Source organism: Vulpes lagopus, chromosome 7 (assembly GCF_018345385.1).
Source record: "Vulpes lagopus strain Blue_001 chromosome 7, ASM1834538v1, whole genome shotgun sequence".
Lineage (NCBI taxonomy): Eukaryota > Metazoa > Chordata > Mammalia > Carnivora > Canidae > Vulpes > Vulpes lagopus.
In genome coordinates this window covers 97,530,756-97,547,136 of record NC_054830.1, presented here as the reverse complement: position 1 = coordinate 97,547,136, position 16,381 = coordinate 97,530,756, and the positions used below count along the sequence as shown (strand labels likewise).

General features: G+C 39.6%; 1 protein-coding gene and 1 long non-coding RNA gene across 2 annotated transcripts; both read right to left on the bottom strand.

Moving 5' to 3' along the window:
• Positions 1-1,091: 1,091 nt before the first annotated feature.
• Positions 1,092-2,916, bottom strand: LOC121494192. The gene is made up of 3 exons (XR_005988762.1): positions 2,799-2,916; positions 2,554-2,701; positions 1,092-1,146 (listed from the first exon to the last, which is right to left on the bottom strand). It is a non-coding gene; the product is annotated as an uncharacterized LOC121494192 (long non-coding RNA).
• Positions 2,917-9,895: 6,979 nt separating this feature from the next.
• CER1 (cerberus 1, DAN family BMP antagonist) lies at positions 9,896-12,407 on the bottom strand. Its single transcript, XM_041760626.1, has 2 exons — positions 11,910-12,407; positions 9,896-10,210 (listed from the first exon to the last, which is right to left on the bottom strand). The coding sequence occupies exons 1-2, from the start codon at positions 12,405-12,407 to the stop codon at positions 9,896-9,898; spliced, it is 813 nt and encodes a 270-aa protein (XP_041616560.1).
• Between the last annotated feature and the right edge of the window lie 3,974 nt (positions 12,408-16,381).

Here is a 16,381-nt window from a genome sequence, read left to right as displayed (position 1 = left end):
TGTCATCCCCAGGCTCATACCTGTTCTAGCAAGCAACCTCCTTGTTCACTCTACCTTTTCCTATTCCACTTTTGCTGTTTGGGTCAAATCAACTGGAGATATGACCCTGTAGAACATGTAGGCAATCATCAAATTGGATCAACCTTAGGTTTAGGAAATCTTGGACCCAAGAATCATCCCCTGGCCTGAACCTGTGAAAGCCAGCTTTCTGAGAGACTCTTTCCTAAAGCAATCTGATCACGGTTGTGCTGTCATTCATTAACTGCCACGGGAATCACCAACTGTCATTATGAAGTCTTTTACAAGCGCCCTGTAAATATTAAAAGATCATGTTAAAATTACACCATGTTCTGCAGCAGCTGATGCTGTTTTATGGAAACAGTATTAGAGAGCATGGAAAATTATCACACTACAACTCCCATGATTCCTATGTCCTACAGCTCCCCTGAAGCAGGACTCTGCGCCACAATTTTAACTCTTTAGTCACAGCAGGGAATCATCCAACTGATCATTCCCACTGAGGCAAATCTCATCCTTTAGATGAGCTGTGTCCTTAATGCTTTAGATGCCTTTTTGTGCACTTGCCACTCAACTTTCTATTCTAAGAATGAAGGCAGGAAAATTGTTTTTGAAGTTTCCCAGGGCAAATAAGAATATTTCAGCTTTCTTAGAGTTAAAACTAATGTATGAGAGTGCTTTCCAGCAGCCACATGACCTGTCAGGCTTCTCTCTTATACTCTGTGTCAAGTAGAGTAAACATTCTGGCAAGATGGGACACTTGTCTGCCCTGATTTATGAAATCTCAGAGCTAACTCAAGGCTTATTTGGGTTGTCGCATAAGTCCTGCTTGCTCCCCAAAGACCTGCTTTATCAGCCCACCATAATGTTTGAAACTTCCACCTCTATAATTTTGGCAGAAAGAACAAGATCCAGAAGGTGTCTGTTTTTTTTTTTTTTTTAATTTTTATTTACTTATGATAGTCACACAGAGAGAGAGAGAGAGAGGCAGAGACACAGGCAGAGGGAGAAGCAGGCTCCATGCACCGGGAGCCCGACATGGGATTTGATCCCGGGTCTCCAGGATCATGCCCTGGGCCAAAGGCAGGCGCCAAACCGCTGCGCCACCCAGGGATCCCCAGAAGGTGTCTGTTAAAATAAAAATGACTAGATGAGATTTTGACAATATTTTTAAGTTTCTTAGCAGCAATAATGACAGTATTTTTATTGAGCAAGAATATCCTCATTCTTAGGAGTAAAGGTGCAGTGTCATGATATCCGCAATTACTTTCAAATTGTTCAAGAGTCTAAAACCATGGAGTAAATACACACACACACACACACACACACACACACATACACACACAACTGTACAAACTGAAAGATAAGCAAGTATGGCAAAATGTCAATAATTGTTGAGTCAAACTGGAGGTTATAGAAGTATTCTTGGTACTAGTGTTTTCAAATTTTTGTAATTTTGAAAATTTTTATAATGAAAAGGTAGAAAAATACAGGTTCCCAGGAATACCTCCAATTCAGTCAATCATACTCTCTACGTGTGGAACCAAGAAAGCATTGCTTGTGAGCACCCAAAGTAAGTTTTAGGCTGATATTTGGGAGTTATTGAATTATAGTGTTCAATGCTGATGAAGGAATATGTGTGGTAGGTATGTGATTTTTTAAAAATTATTTATTTATTTATTCATGAGAGACACAGAGACATAGGAAGAGAGAAGCAGGCTCCATGCAGGTGGCTGGATGTGGGACTCGATCCTGGGACTCCAGGATCACACCTTGGGTTGAAGGCAGGCACTCAACCATTGAGCCACCAAGGTATCCCATGGTAGGTATGTGATTAAAAGAGCTATTTATTTGGGGGAGAGAAAATCAACTCAAACACCTCTATTTCCTCTGAGCAAAAAGTCCAGTTTTGTTAACTGGAACAGGAGTCACGTTACACATGAACTGCCCAAAAATGAAGTTTGAAGAACTTGAAAGACAGATTCTGTGGACAAAAGCAGGAAGATCCAGAAGGGCTGGGAGGGCAGCATAATGCTCTTGGTCTAGAAGAGATCTGAGCAAGAGTACAGAATTCCTCAGTGACCTCCACCTCTTCATTATCACCTGTGGAGCTTTAAAAATACATCAATGATTGCCTCCTCTCCCCAACCCCTACCACCACCCATTGGAACACAGCTTCTATATTTTACAAGCACATTGGTAATTCTAATGCACAACCAAATTTAAGAAGCTGAAACAAATTCTCCAGCCAGATAAATTCTGTCGCAAGGGCAGGAGCCTATCATAGCCATCTTGATACCCTGTGGGTCAGCACAGTGCCCACCACTGTGATGTTAGTTGGATGAATACATTGATAGGCTCAAGATAAATGGACATGACTTAGAAGCTCTGGGCAATTGTAGGTCATCTGAATATCCTGAAGTGAAGGCGAGAGAGAGAGACAGAGAGAGAGAGAGAGAGAGAGAGAGAGAGGAAACCTCAAGAATGAGATTCCAGGCAGAAAGGAGGAGAAGTAGACTCCAAAGAAAATCCCACCTGTTTGGCAATTGTCCTTAGAACTGTGCCAGGGTTCATGATCTCTTTGGCAGACAAGGAGGAGAATGGAGGCAGAAAGTCTCTTTTTGTGATATTTGCACATTTGGGAACCTCTTCATTTCTAGGCTCACAAGGTGTTCCCATGGTCCTGTAAAGCTCCAAGATATTATTTGCTTATGCGCAAGGTACTGCTAAATCCCATGGATCCCAGGCCCCCCGAAGAGGGCATCATCTGAGTGTCTTACTTGAGCTGGTGCAAGATGTGAAATCTGTCTATCCACTTGAGTTTTCACCTATTTCTTGCCTGAGGTTTGGGCAGGATGCAGGTTTCCTTTGGTAATAGAATTGTGACTTCTGAAAAAGAACCTACTGGAAATTCTTGTTCTTTAAATATTGGACACAAAGAGGTGTGTTTCCCTTAGCTGGCAGACAAGAGGAACTTATGATAATTTCCTTGAAAAATATTAACCCGAGTCCCCACCCACAGGTGGATCACTGGTGATTGTTTCTTTTGGAGGAAAGGAAGAGGAGCAAAACAGAGTCAGAGGGAGGCAGACACTAAAGGAAAATCTGAGCTGTCTCCCAGAAATGTGGGTGGATAATTGGGGCCCGGCTCTGGAGAACTAGTACTACAGGAAAGTTCATTCCATTGCTCAGGGAATTATTACTCACACATTTCACCACTGAAAGCTCCTGGAGGTGAACACGAGATGAAACAAGGTGAAGAGGACCCATCAATATTTCAGATTCATCCTCTGTTCCGAAAGTGGAAACCTGACTTTTCCTGAGTTCCAGTCAGATGGGGTTGGTGCACATGATTTCCACCGTTACTTCCAGCTCTTCTGGCCTCCATGCTTTCTTTCCATTCCAATTTATCATACCCACTGTTGAGATTTTTGGCTCATGGAAATCTTTGGGAAGCTCATTAGAATTCTGGACCTTCTGCCCTGAAGGATTCCCATACCTGCAACATATGTGCACATTTCAGGGGGTTCATGAGCCCCTCTGGAGTGACAGTTACAAACCCATACCATCCTAATCTGCTCACAGACCTTCAAAAACTCCCCATTGCCTACCAAATACATCCTTAAAACCTGTTGGCTGTCATTCAAAACTCCCCACACCGTCTATACTACCTATTCTTCCAAGAGCAGCTCCAAAAATTCATCCTTAAATTCATTAACCTAATGTGTACTGAGCATTTATCTCACATAGAACATTATACATTTTATGTAAATGTACGTTTATATAAGCAAATATACCAATATTAAAATATAAGTATATAATATGATATCTAAAACAGTATCTCAAATGTATTTAAAATATATTAAAATAATATGCTGTATAAAACATTATATCAGAAACAGAGTGGTAACAAGTATATAAAATATACAGAACTTGTTGTTCAGAGTTTACTTACAATTTAGAAATAAAGAAAGTAAATAAATAGTGATAATATAAGTTAAAAAATGACAAAGGGCTATGACCGACACTGTTGTTTGCCTACTCAACGGAACTCAACTGTCATTTCCTCTTTATTCCTTGCTGTCAGAGCAAAGGTTTTGTTCCATTGTTTATCCTCAGTGTAACTGATTTTATTCAGCTCTTTAAAAAGGATGCAAAATGGGAGAGAATCCTCTTTTCTATTATAGACATTGGTGTGCAAATGGTGACACATGATGTCTGGAACTGCAGCAGCCATACTGTGACTGAGGGGAGTTTTAGCTTGTGAAGGACACACTGAAAATGACATAGCAGAAAGATGGAAGGAATTTGAGTCCTTGGTAGATTGGGAATGCTTCTGACTTGACCAACCAGGAAACTAGCTGCCTTCCATACTTCTTGTTAGTGAAATGCTAAATCCCTTTATAACTTAATATATTCTGAGTTGTGCTTTCCGGTTCTCGAGTTGAAAGCATCCTCATTGATTAAGTGTCTTAAGAAAGGCATGGATGATGAGTTCTGGGAATCAGAGAAGGAATAAAGTAGTGGGTGAATCAGGAGTTTAACTCTATATGTGTGTGCATATATTATATTTATGTATATATGTATATGTGTTTATGTATATATATGTGTGTTTATGTATGTATGTATATGTGTACATATATATGTATATATATAAACACATATTTATTTATAGATTTTTTAATCTTTATTATCTTGAGGTAATGTAAAATAGTAGGAAAGATCTGGGACTTTGGAGTCACTCAGCTTCTCTTCCACAGTGCTGCTCTGGAAGGGTTATTTAACTTATATGAGCATGTTCATCTACAAAATAATGCAGTACTCCCTCCCTTGTAGAGTTTCCTGAGGATAAATGAAATTATGTATGTGAAGTGGTTGGCACAGTGCCTGATAAATGATATATCTTCAACATATGACATCTATTGATATTGTTTCTTTTATGCAGGAAAAAATATTTATTGAGTACCAGCTACTTGCTGGACACTTTCCTAGGCATTGATTACAATGATCAAAGAAATCCAATATGATCCCTCCTCTCATGAAGCTAATGATTTGAGTAATGATGACACAAATAATGGTATAATCATAAACTGAAACAAGTGCTGAGAGGTGAAGAAATACAGCACCATGAAATCATGCAAGAGTCTAAACTAACCTTGTCTAGGGCTTATGGAAGTTTTCACTAAGACAGTGGAATTTCAATTTGGGGTTGGAGGCATAGTAGGAAGAGCATCATTCTAGCTTTACAGAAACAAATACATTTATTTACTTGTTCCCAGACTATAAACTTTGTAAGGTCAGGAATTATATTCAAATAATCATGCATTCCTTTATTTATATTCTTTATACTCAGCACAATGACCAGGCTCATCACAACCATAAATATACGTGGACTGAATGAATGAAGCTTTCTGACTCTCAAAAAGAGGAAAAAAAAAATGAGTATAAAATGTCTATTTCTAGGAGATAGGAAAAGAAAGCACTTAGAACACATAGTAAGGGCTCAATAATTGGTAGCTGCTATTATTACTACTCTCATTATTGCTTTATAATTTGTACATATTCTCTCTGCTACAATGCTGTAAGCTCCAGGGCAGCAGGAAATATTTCTTATTCATATTCACTTATCTCTGGGTTCTCAGCACAGTGTCTTGCATAGAGTAGATTCTTTATAAAAATTAAGAAGATACATGACATTCTTAATTAGAAATTAAATTGACAGTTTAAAGAAACCACGTACATTGAAAAAAATAAATTTTCAAAGCTATGTTAACCACTCTGTAGCGAATACTTAATGCCAAGTTTCTAGAATTGAGATAAAGTAGACATTAAAAAAAAAAAACTTTAAAAACTGTTATAAAAAGTAGGCAGAACTCTGTGTGGAGAAAAAAAATCACTGTAGAACAATCCATATGGATCATCATAGTGTAATTAAAAACTCACAGCTTTAATGTCACCCTTTCAGGGACGACTCAAACTAAGTAACTACCCTCTAGCAAAATTCCCCTTCTCAATTCTTTGCATACAACTTACAGCCACCTGATATTTTTCCTTTTCGGTGATTAATGAGTCAACTGATTCTCAAATTGCATGTCTCCCCCAACTAGAATGTAAGCTCTATAGGAGCAGGGAGCTGGTCCGACTTGTTTTCTTTCCATATTCACAGCACCTAGAGCTATATCTTGCATATAGCTGGTAGATACATAAATACATGCTGCATTAAAAAATACATAGAAAAATACTGCTATTTATTATTTATGTATATATACATACCTTTGGGAAAATATAAAAGGATATTGGAAATATAAATAGGAATCTTGGGGATGTTCTTGAGGGGTCAGGGGTTTGGGGCATGGAGCTTAGCATGGTGGTTGAGGTAACTTTATATATATATGAAATAGTTTATTTCTTTCTTAAAAATAGACAAGAAGTACGTGATGACAAAATGTCAAATATACTGGTGGTAAGAATTTGAGTGTTTGCTATAATATCCCTTGCATTTTTCTGTGTGTCTATTTTTCAGAATAAGTTTTTTAAAAGAAAGTATGCCTGAACGGAGAAGAGTGAAATAAGCCCTGTAATTATACAGAATCTAAAGCTCTCTGATGTGCTGCTACTTACACTTATCCTCACAATAATTTTTTAAAGATTCAGTTATTTATTTTTGAGAGAGAGAGAGAGAAGAGCATGAGCATAAGTAGAGGGAGAGGGAAAGAATCTCAAGGAGACTCCTCACTGAGTATGGAGCCTGACGTGCTCAATCTCATGACACCAAGATCATGACCTGAGCCAGTCAGAAATTGGACACTTAACTGACTGAGCCACTCAGGTGCCCCCACAACAATTTTGAAGTAATTCTTTATCACCCTAATCCTATCTGAGTGGAAAATGAGATCAAGATTGATGAGGGAGTTGCCATGACCACCTCTTTAATTTAGGGCAATGTTTGGCTGAGAATCTGACCAGGGGATGATTTCTCTTTCAAGAGTAAAATCAATGTCCTCAAATATGATTGCTGAGGAAGAGGTGAAAGAAATCAACCTTGAGGCCTATAAGGAGGAGACTTCAAAGAAATCAGTGTAAACTGGCAAGCAATAAATGAACAAATACTTTAATACAAATAGAAAATATGCTCCAAATGACTTTAGTATGGATGCTTAAAAATTTTAAGGCTTATTTTTCTTACCTGTAAAATAGGGTATTTACCCACCTTATAAGATTTTTGTGAGGATTGTACTCATAAGTGGAATTTAAGAAACAAAACAGGGGATCATAGGGGAAGGGTGAGGAAAATAAAATAAGACAAAATCAGAGAGAGAAAGAGAGACGCCTGGGTGGCTCAGCAGTTGAGCATCTGCCTTTGGCTCAGGGCATGATTCTGGAGTCCCAGGACTGAGTCCCACATGAGGCCCTGCATGGAGCCTGCTTCTCCCTCTGCCTGTGTCTCTGCCTCTCTTTCTGTGTCTCTCATGAATAAGTAAATAAAATCTTTTTAAAAAAATCAGAGACAGAGATAAACCATAAGAGACTCTCTCTTAACTCTAGGAAATAAACTAGAGGGTCACTGGAAGAGAGTGGGGGGATGGGTAACTGGGTGAAGGACATTAAAAAGGGTACTTGATGTAATGAGCACTGGGTGTTGTATGCAGTGAATGAATCACTGACCTCTACCTCTGAAACTAATAATACACTTTATGTTAATTAATTGAATTTAAATAAAAAAACTTTAAGAAAAGATTTTTGCAAAGATTGTGTAATATATGTATTTATGTATTGTATAAGTTGTATGACTTATAACTTATGTCAGGAGACCCAGCATAGCATCTGGCACTTAATAGATTTTCGATATTTGTGTGTTTCCTTTCAGGTGCCCACACTCCTATGTATTATGTTGAACCATTGAGAACTGCCTTTTTTTTTTCCAGTAAAAAGATGAACGTGAGCAATTTCATGAGGTCTGCACTATGAATGTAAGCTCTGATACCACTATCCACTATCTCATCTTGAATTCACATGAGGGAAGAGCAGAGCAGAGTTTGAATAAGACTGATGATTGTTTGGGGCTTGGGCTTGAGAGTCTATTTGCAAGGATAAATAAAAGGGATTTGCAAGCATGTAAGGAGGGGAAGGACAGTCCAATTGGCAGAGATAGGTTTACATAATCAGGGTTAGGCAATTGCAAACAAGACAGCTGCTCAATAGCTTTTGGCACCAAAATATATTGACCAGCTGGGATATCATTAATGCTTAACAGTATCATCCTTATGACCATATCTTGGCCAATTAGCTTGTCTTTGACCACCAAAGGGTATAATATATTCTGATGCAAATGCCACATGCGTATCTGTATATCACATATTATATTACTTTGATGTAGAATATACACTAAATATAAATACATCTGCTTCTTCAGAACACCAGGTTAGATGATGTGATTAAAGAGAAATAGAATTAAAGCATACTTCAATTCCTTTAAAAAATCAATATTCTGAGAAATGCCTTTTTGTGAATGCTGAAAGTAGTAGGATTCAAATAATTAAAATAATTTTAAGGTGGATTTTTAAAAAGTAATTATAGAAAAAGAAATATAACTAGAAATATAACTAAAGTCAGGTATATACAATGTATCCATACAAATAAATATAGAAGGAGAAATGGAATCACTAAAGACAGTGATTTTTTTTCTGTTAACAGAAAACTGCTGGAAGGGTCAGAAGAAACACTTGGGGCATTGTCATTAGCCTCTGAAACCATTGAGAAATGCTCCCAGGTAAGTAGTCTCCAGATAGGACCTTTAAATTATGGGACAGATAAAAATTGTTAAAACAAAATTTAAGACAATTGAATTCCATGACATTTCACAATGCTTCATACACTAAAATTTAATACATTAAAGCTTTCAGAATATTTTCAGAACTTGCAAGTATGGCATTTACAGAATAAAATACATAATATGAAGTTTTTAGACAGCAGCAAAAAAAAAAAAAAAAAAACACCGGTCATCCAAACACAGAAGTCTAACTTACTACCTAATCCAAAATGCACATGGATAAAGAAGTGACACTTCACCTATAAGTTGTTTCCATTTTTACTCATTTGCAGTTTATTTAATTTGACATCTACTGGAATTCCTTGGTTACCTCATTAGCATCTCTGGGTTGACCTTTAAGCCTGGTACTGGGGCATATATTTTTAGTTCCCCATAATATACATACTTGTGTGGCTACCAGTGATTGTCCCTAGTCCCTATGAAAACCACTAAAAGTAATATTGCTGTTCCTTTTTCAAAGACAGAGACTTGACATTAAGAACTTTATATGGGGAATATCAGAAAAATAAAGAGGCAACCAATCAAGCTACTCCTTACATCTATGGAAATAAAATAAGCATATTTGGAAGGCAAATAGAACACTGTCTGAGATGAAAGAATCCTTCCTAAAAATACTAGAGACGTGTTTTGGGTGGTGCTTTGACAAGTTATCAAAGAAGCCAATTTTTAGGGTCTACTTTATTTCTTTTCCAAATTCAGATGTAGGGCTTTTACCAGAACTCAGAGACCCTAGATCATGGAACATTTGTAGTGGAAAGGACTTTAGCAATCATCTGATTCAAGTCCCTCATTTAGAGATGAAGCCCTTGAGATGGAGAAAGCTTCCACATCCTTAACATCCTCTTGCCAGGATGGCAGGGCCAAGACTAAAATCCAAATACGTACCAATAGCTAGATGAATACCATTGCCTCTAAATTGTCCTATCTCGCTATTTTGAACCACCTTTCCCTTAAAATAGTATGCACCCACTAACACTTCCAAACTGAGTAATCCAGCACCTTTGCTATTGTAGTTTTGTTTTTCAAAGGTAATAGTGGGATCTCCTTTTAAGTGGAAAATCCTGGGATGAAGGAATCCTGGGCATGAAGTTCTGCGTGGGAGCCTGCCTGTAGGAGGTGTCCATGCTCATGCTCAGTCTTCATCTTGCACTGGCATTCCTTCACTAGCATCACCACCTTGACCACAGGGGCAAAGCCGGTGCAGTTCAGCTGCAAGTGCATCGTGGTGAACTTGGCAGGTGAGCAGTGGGAGCAGAAGGTGTGGGGGTGCTGTGCAGCTCCAGGAAAACGAACAGACCCACATTTCCCAAAGCAAAGATTGTTCTGTACAACTACTTTTTCACAGTCTTCATGGGTGATCGTCTAAGAGGCAAACACATCTCCATTAAGTTATCTTGAGTCATTTCACTGACACACATGATGCAGAAGCTATAGACTGTAAGTCTGAAGATAATTCAGACTAAAATTTCAAAACCTTTCCAATTTTGGATATTTTACAATATCCAAGGGATGGTTAATCTATAACGGCATAAGGGCACCTCAATTACATTTCTTTTGTTCAGTAGATAAATAAATTAGCCTTTAGGAAATCCTTAAGTTAATAAGAAAATATTTTATATCTTAAATACCAAACTTTAAGAAATTTGATCTAACTACATGTTACCGGTTGAAAAAATTCTAATGCCTAACTTCCTATTTAAGTAATGTGCCTTATCATTCGACGTCTCACAGTGCATTATGCGTAATAGACTTTCCATACACGTTTGTTCAACTGTTCATAGAATAGATTAGAACATCAAGATGAATTCTATTCTATTCTGAGATCTATGAAGCTGCCTGGGGCAAAGTTATAGCACATATGCCTGCAAATCATCATGCATCATCTCACCTTTGCCCCTCCCATACCCCCTCACCTAGCTTTATGTGCCCTTCAAGATATATGAGTCAAACACTTTAATTTTAATTTAACTAGCAATAGAATTCAACATAAGAGTTTCAAAGGAAATTCAATTGCACGATTCTTGGGAGCAATTTTCTAATTGCACATGGCCAACAGAGCAGTCATTATTATTTGATAATGGACTTATTGCTACATATCCTTGCCTTTTCAGGCAGCATACTTAACTGCCTTACACAGTCAATTACCTTATAATACTGCCTGCTTAATTGGGTAGCATTATTGGACTGTAAAATTTTACTCTCCCCTGCGTTGCTCTCGGTTCAGTATCTTCGTTTTTAAGGACCTGATGCAGTTTCTCGGTTTAATTTAACATTTGGAGCGCAGGGCTTGCCAGGACTGATGGGAGGAAGTGGATAGTAGAATGCCCCTTTGTCTTAAAATGGTGCTGAATCCATCATAATAACCACAAATCAGCCAACAGGACATGAAGTAGGAGGCGTTTCCAAAAGGAAAAAATGTGATTTCACACTGATATCATTTTTTGAAAGCTTATGAGAAAATAAATTAAATTAAATCATTTTTTGCTGCGGTAATGTTAGAAATGATGTAGCAACTTCGGTCAGACAGCCTATGAAGTAGTTGGGTAGGAAATACAGGGATTAAGGCCAAGATACATATGTATGCGGCTGTTTGGGGAGGAGTCCCATGTATCTCACCTTATCTACAGGTAGAGCCGACCTGCTCATCCACATCCCAATAGAGTGTAGAGGAATAGCTAGAGAGAAGTTCTGGTTATTGCTCTAGGTTCCCACTCTTCCTTACTGAGGGCACAGTCTCACCTATCCCTCTGGATAGAACCCCTCCAACAGAAAAATAAGTAAAACCCATAAAACAAAGTTCTGTGCCATCACTCTGAAGGGTTATTAATCTGGGCAGTACCATCATATCATTCTTACAGCATTTCCAGAACACCAAGAAACAAGGGCAAGTTAGACGGAAATTTGGGGAGTATGATCATCCTTGGCAAATGTTATAATGAGTGCCCAAGGACCAAATTTGGGAGTTAGGTGAGACTCGGGGTCCTGGCAGCCCCTTCCTTACCCTCCACCTGTTGCAGTTGTCCACCCCTTTCCTGATCCCCTCTCCCTCCAGAACAGATACCTGGCCGAAGGGCACTGTCCTACAGGTCTCCTGATGCACTTCATGGCTTTTGATGGGCAGGATGATCCCCTGAGAAGCCGGACTCATTCTGAACATGAAGTGGTGCCAGAATTTCTTGGCCTCCTCCCGAAGAGGAGATTTCTCCATTTGCATCCCATCTTTTGGCTGAGTGAGGGCATGGGTCCCAGGTGGGAAGTGCTCACTGACCAAGTCCTGGGATGGGTGCAGGTCTCGCTCAGGCTTCTTCCAGAGCCTGCCAAACCTGGACAACATCTTCTCTCTCTGCCTCTGGCCTTCTCCTGTACCTACGAGGTGTGGCACCGCAACAAAAAGATCTGGCTTCTCCTCAGCTTCCTCGTGGTTGCCAATGGGGAGCTCCCTGCGATTCCTTTCTAGGATCACAGGGGACACAGAGCTCTGAGTTTGTCGGCCATCCCTCTGCTGTGCAGCCTTCCCTAGAGGCAGGAGCACCAGCAGCAGAAGTAAGACCAGACACATGCTGTCAGGGGGGCCCAAGCTTCTTTCAGATCCACAGATGGTGAGGCCTAAAGGAAAGAAAGGCTCATTCTCTGCAGGAATGCAAACAAGGAGATCCTATATATAGATACCTGCCTTGTGGGATGGAAAGGCAGGTGGTCAGTAGCCAGGCAGAGTAAACACATTTATTGTTTGCTTGAATTATGTAGTGCTAATGGTGTCATGCCTCCACTTGAGTTTTGTGTATTTTAGAAGGCCCCAGTGAAAGCCTGGGACCCAGGGGGTGATTAGCTGGCACTTTATCGTCTGAGATTTACAGAGCAGTATTTGAGAAAACAACACATTCTTTTCCTGGATTTCCCATCAGTTATTAGAAGAAGGACCAGAGTCAACAAACATTTGTCATGCATCTGCTTTGTATTGGGATAGAAAAGACAAGATAGGTTTTTATGACAGAAGAATATCAGATAAAAATTAAAGGCATACATTTAGTAAAAGCTCAGGCCATTAGGCTCTAAGTGCACACACACACACACACACACACACACACAACCACACACACAGGCAGCCATATATCAAAGATACAAGGAAGGAAAAGGAAGAACTAGAATGTTAACTTTGTTGAGCAGAGAACTCTCCTTCTTACTTAGATGTGGTTGGGGTTGTTGATTTTTGTATGGAAACAGAATAAAGGGAATACGTTCTCCTTTTCCACACAAGGAAACTCACAATTCCCAAATAAATCTTCTTCCTTTAAGAATCAAATACTCGATGCTAAATTTCACAACTGGTCCGCCATCAGATAAACTCTTTCAATTGTTCACAAATTTCTCAACAGGATCCTCAGTAATAGATTGCTCATCAGTCTTCAGTGAAGATGGGGAAAAGTCTCCCTCAAGCCACCCTATTGGTTTTTTTCTTTCTCTAAACAAAGAGCCAGACTTGAGAACGTGGATTCTAAGAATCAGATTTGATAGCTCAGGGCCTGAAACTGGCTGGTCAGTTCTTCACCTTACAGAATCCACATCGTCTTCTTTATTCCACAATAATTGATCCAGGTTAAATTAAGACGGAGACAAACATGCATCTTCAGGAATCAAAAGAAAATTTATTAGATGACAAGACTATCATTCAAAAATGTTATAAATCATGCAAGGGTGTGAGAAAGAAACAGCTCCACAAAACTGAAACCCCAGAATTGAATCCAATTGACCCTCTACACCATTTAAATAGTATTTCCACTGGAAATCAATCCCATACTTGCTTATATTTCTTCTCTTTTATTTTTTATTTTTCTTCTCTTTTAATATAGTTATCATATAAAATATATATAGTTGTCATATTCTTTGCTTTTAGTAACACACATAATCCTGGAACATTGTCGCATTTCCATTCTGATCAAGCTTTCTTTCCAAGATTTGACCCATTGCAATCTTTTTTCCAGACATTTGTGTTCTTTTTAATAGCCATGCCTGATTTCTGTGACATAAAGCCTGAAATAAGTTCCTTTATTAACAATAATAAACTATTTTAAATGGACCATCATTTTCCAGAATTCTTTCAGAAGAAACATCTTTTGCCTGTACCAAATATCCATGGGACCTGGGCTAATATGAATTAAGATACACTTGATCCATACCAAATGAGCATTAGTATTTGCCATTTCTTTTAAAGTATTTTTTAAAGTTGCCTTCTATTTGAATTTTTTGATTGCCTCTAACTATCCAATGAAATAGGCTGTCCAGAGCTGGCCACTCTGCCCTGATTATAAATATGGCCTGGAGGCCATCTATGTTTCTCAATTTCTTTTAAGCCTTACTTTACAATGGCTGTAGTCCCATTGCCATCAATCACAGTGTCTAGTATTCCTCTAAGCCAAAGGCTGTTCTAGAGATTCTACTCAGGATCTCAGGTTGCCCTGCAGAAAGGATACGTTCAAATAATTTCCGTTGAATTAAAATTTGTGATAGACTCACTTTGTGGGCAAAACATCATGGTAGATACTAGAAGATGATAGAAAGTGATAAGAACTTGGCTCCTGCCCTCAAGCAGGTTATATAGTCTAGTGGTATTGTATATTTTGTAATTGAATTATATTAGCCATATGGATCTTAGTTATCCATCTTTAATCTTCTCGTAGCTCTAAACTCTCTTTCTTCTGATACTAATTTTGGTGTTTGATCATTTAAAAGTGACTCAAGCAGGGGCACCTGGGTGGCTCATTCAGTTCAGCGTCTGCCTGCAGCTCAGATTATGATCCTGGGATCCTGGGCTCGAGTCCCACGTTGGGCCCCCTGCTCAGTGGCGGGTCTGCTTCTCCACCTCCCTCTGCCCTTTCCCCCTGGCTTGTGTTCTCTCTCTATATATATCTCTCTCACTCTCAAATAAATAAATAAAACCTAAAAAAATAAATAAAAATTACTCATACAGAATTTGCTTTTCTGTTCTGTCATTCCTGTTGGAAGATGTACCAATATGTTGAAGGATAAAGTTAGCAAAGTAAAGCCTTCTGTGATGAGAACATAAGTCTGTTTTCACCCCCTGTCTCTCACAGCTAAGGGTGGATGCCATTCACCTTTCACCACTGTGTCCTTTCATTAAATCTAAAACTATGTATGTGGTACATATGGTTTACTCTTAAGAGCATAAACAGTTTGCAGCTTTTAACAAAAATATGCTGCTTCTGGGCAGCCCGGGTGGCTCAGCAGTTTAGCGCCGCCTTCAGCCCAGGGCCTGATCCTGGAGACCTGGGATCGAGTCCCGCGTTGGGCTCTCTGCGTGGAGCCTGCTTCTCCCTCTGCCTGTGTCTCTGCCTCTCTCTCTCTCTCTCTCTCTCTCTATGTGGGTCTCTGATGAATAAATGAATAAAATCTTTTTTTTTTTAATTTTTATTTATGATAGTCACAGAGAGAGAGAGAGAGAGAGAGGCAGAGACACAGGCAGAGGGAGAAACAGGCTCCATGCACCAGGAGCCTGATGTGGGATTCGATCCCGGGTCTCCAGGATCGCGCCCTGGGCCAAAGGCAGGCGCCAAACCGCTGCGCCACCCAGGGATCCCAATAAAATCTTTTTTTAAAAGGAATTTTCGATTTCCTGAAAAATTGGAAGCCTTTAAAAAGAAAAAAATGCTGTTTCTATGGGTCTACAGTGACACAGGCATCTAGTTACCTCCTGGTTTGGATGAAGCCAAATGGAGAAAGGTCGGGGGGTAGGGGTGGGGGTGGGGTCTCCAGACTCAGCAGGGAGCAGTAGTGTGGAGAGAGCACCGCAGATTGTTGGTGTACTTAGTACCAAATGCCAGAGTGAGAGGCAGGCCTGCGCTGACACAAGCCCCAACCTGCTTAGTGCACTTCCTGGGACAACCTCAGGCCTGCATGAGAACCAGAGGACCTAACGTCATTCATTCATTCTCACTTAACAACCCATGCTCGGCCTCATCTGAACTCTGCTTTCAACTTGACCTGGTTTCTCAAGGCACTGCAGTGCCTTCAGGGTCGGGTGAAGCTGCCACTGTTCCCGAGAAAAGACAGCAGCCACATTTTTCCATCCCTCTCTTAGACTCTCAGGAGGGAGCCGTAAAATGTCCAGTGCTCTCAGAGGGGAAACAAAGAAGCTAAGTTCTTTTCTGCAAACCCCAGGCCTACAACACTAAGAGGTGAGAGGCAGTGTCAGGGCGGAGTGGAGGTAAATTGGGAGGCAGAGAAGGGAATTTCAGTGAATGGATTTGCGAGTGAAATCTGCATGCCACTGCTTCCTAGCTACCTCTCCTCCCCAAATATGGAAAAGCAATAGAGTTGTGTGCAGTTGAATTTTAAAAGAACCCAAAAGGAAGCAGAATCTTTTTCCCCCCAAAGAATAAGGAATAGGGAAAATTAGGGTAAGTGATTTTCCCCTTAAACATTTTATCTTGATTTGGTTTTAGTAAATTATCCAAAGCATAGCATCTCCCCTGGGCACTCCCGTCCCTGCCACTTTCTACAGAACCGGCACATAGG

Excerpts from the sequence above, each read along its gene's own strand:
- CER1 (XM_041760626.1), bottom strand. The coding sequence starts at position 12,407 with ATGTGTCTGGTCTTACTTCTGCTGCTGGTGCTCCTGCCTCTAGGGAAG. Across the intron at positions 10,211-11,909 it reads GGACAGTGCCCTTCGGCCAG|ACGATCACCCATGAAGACTG; the intron begins GTATCTGTTCTG and ends TTTGCCTCTTAG.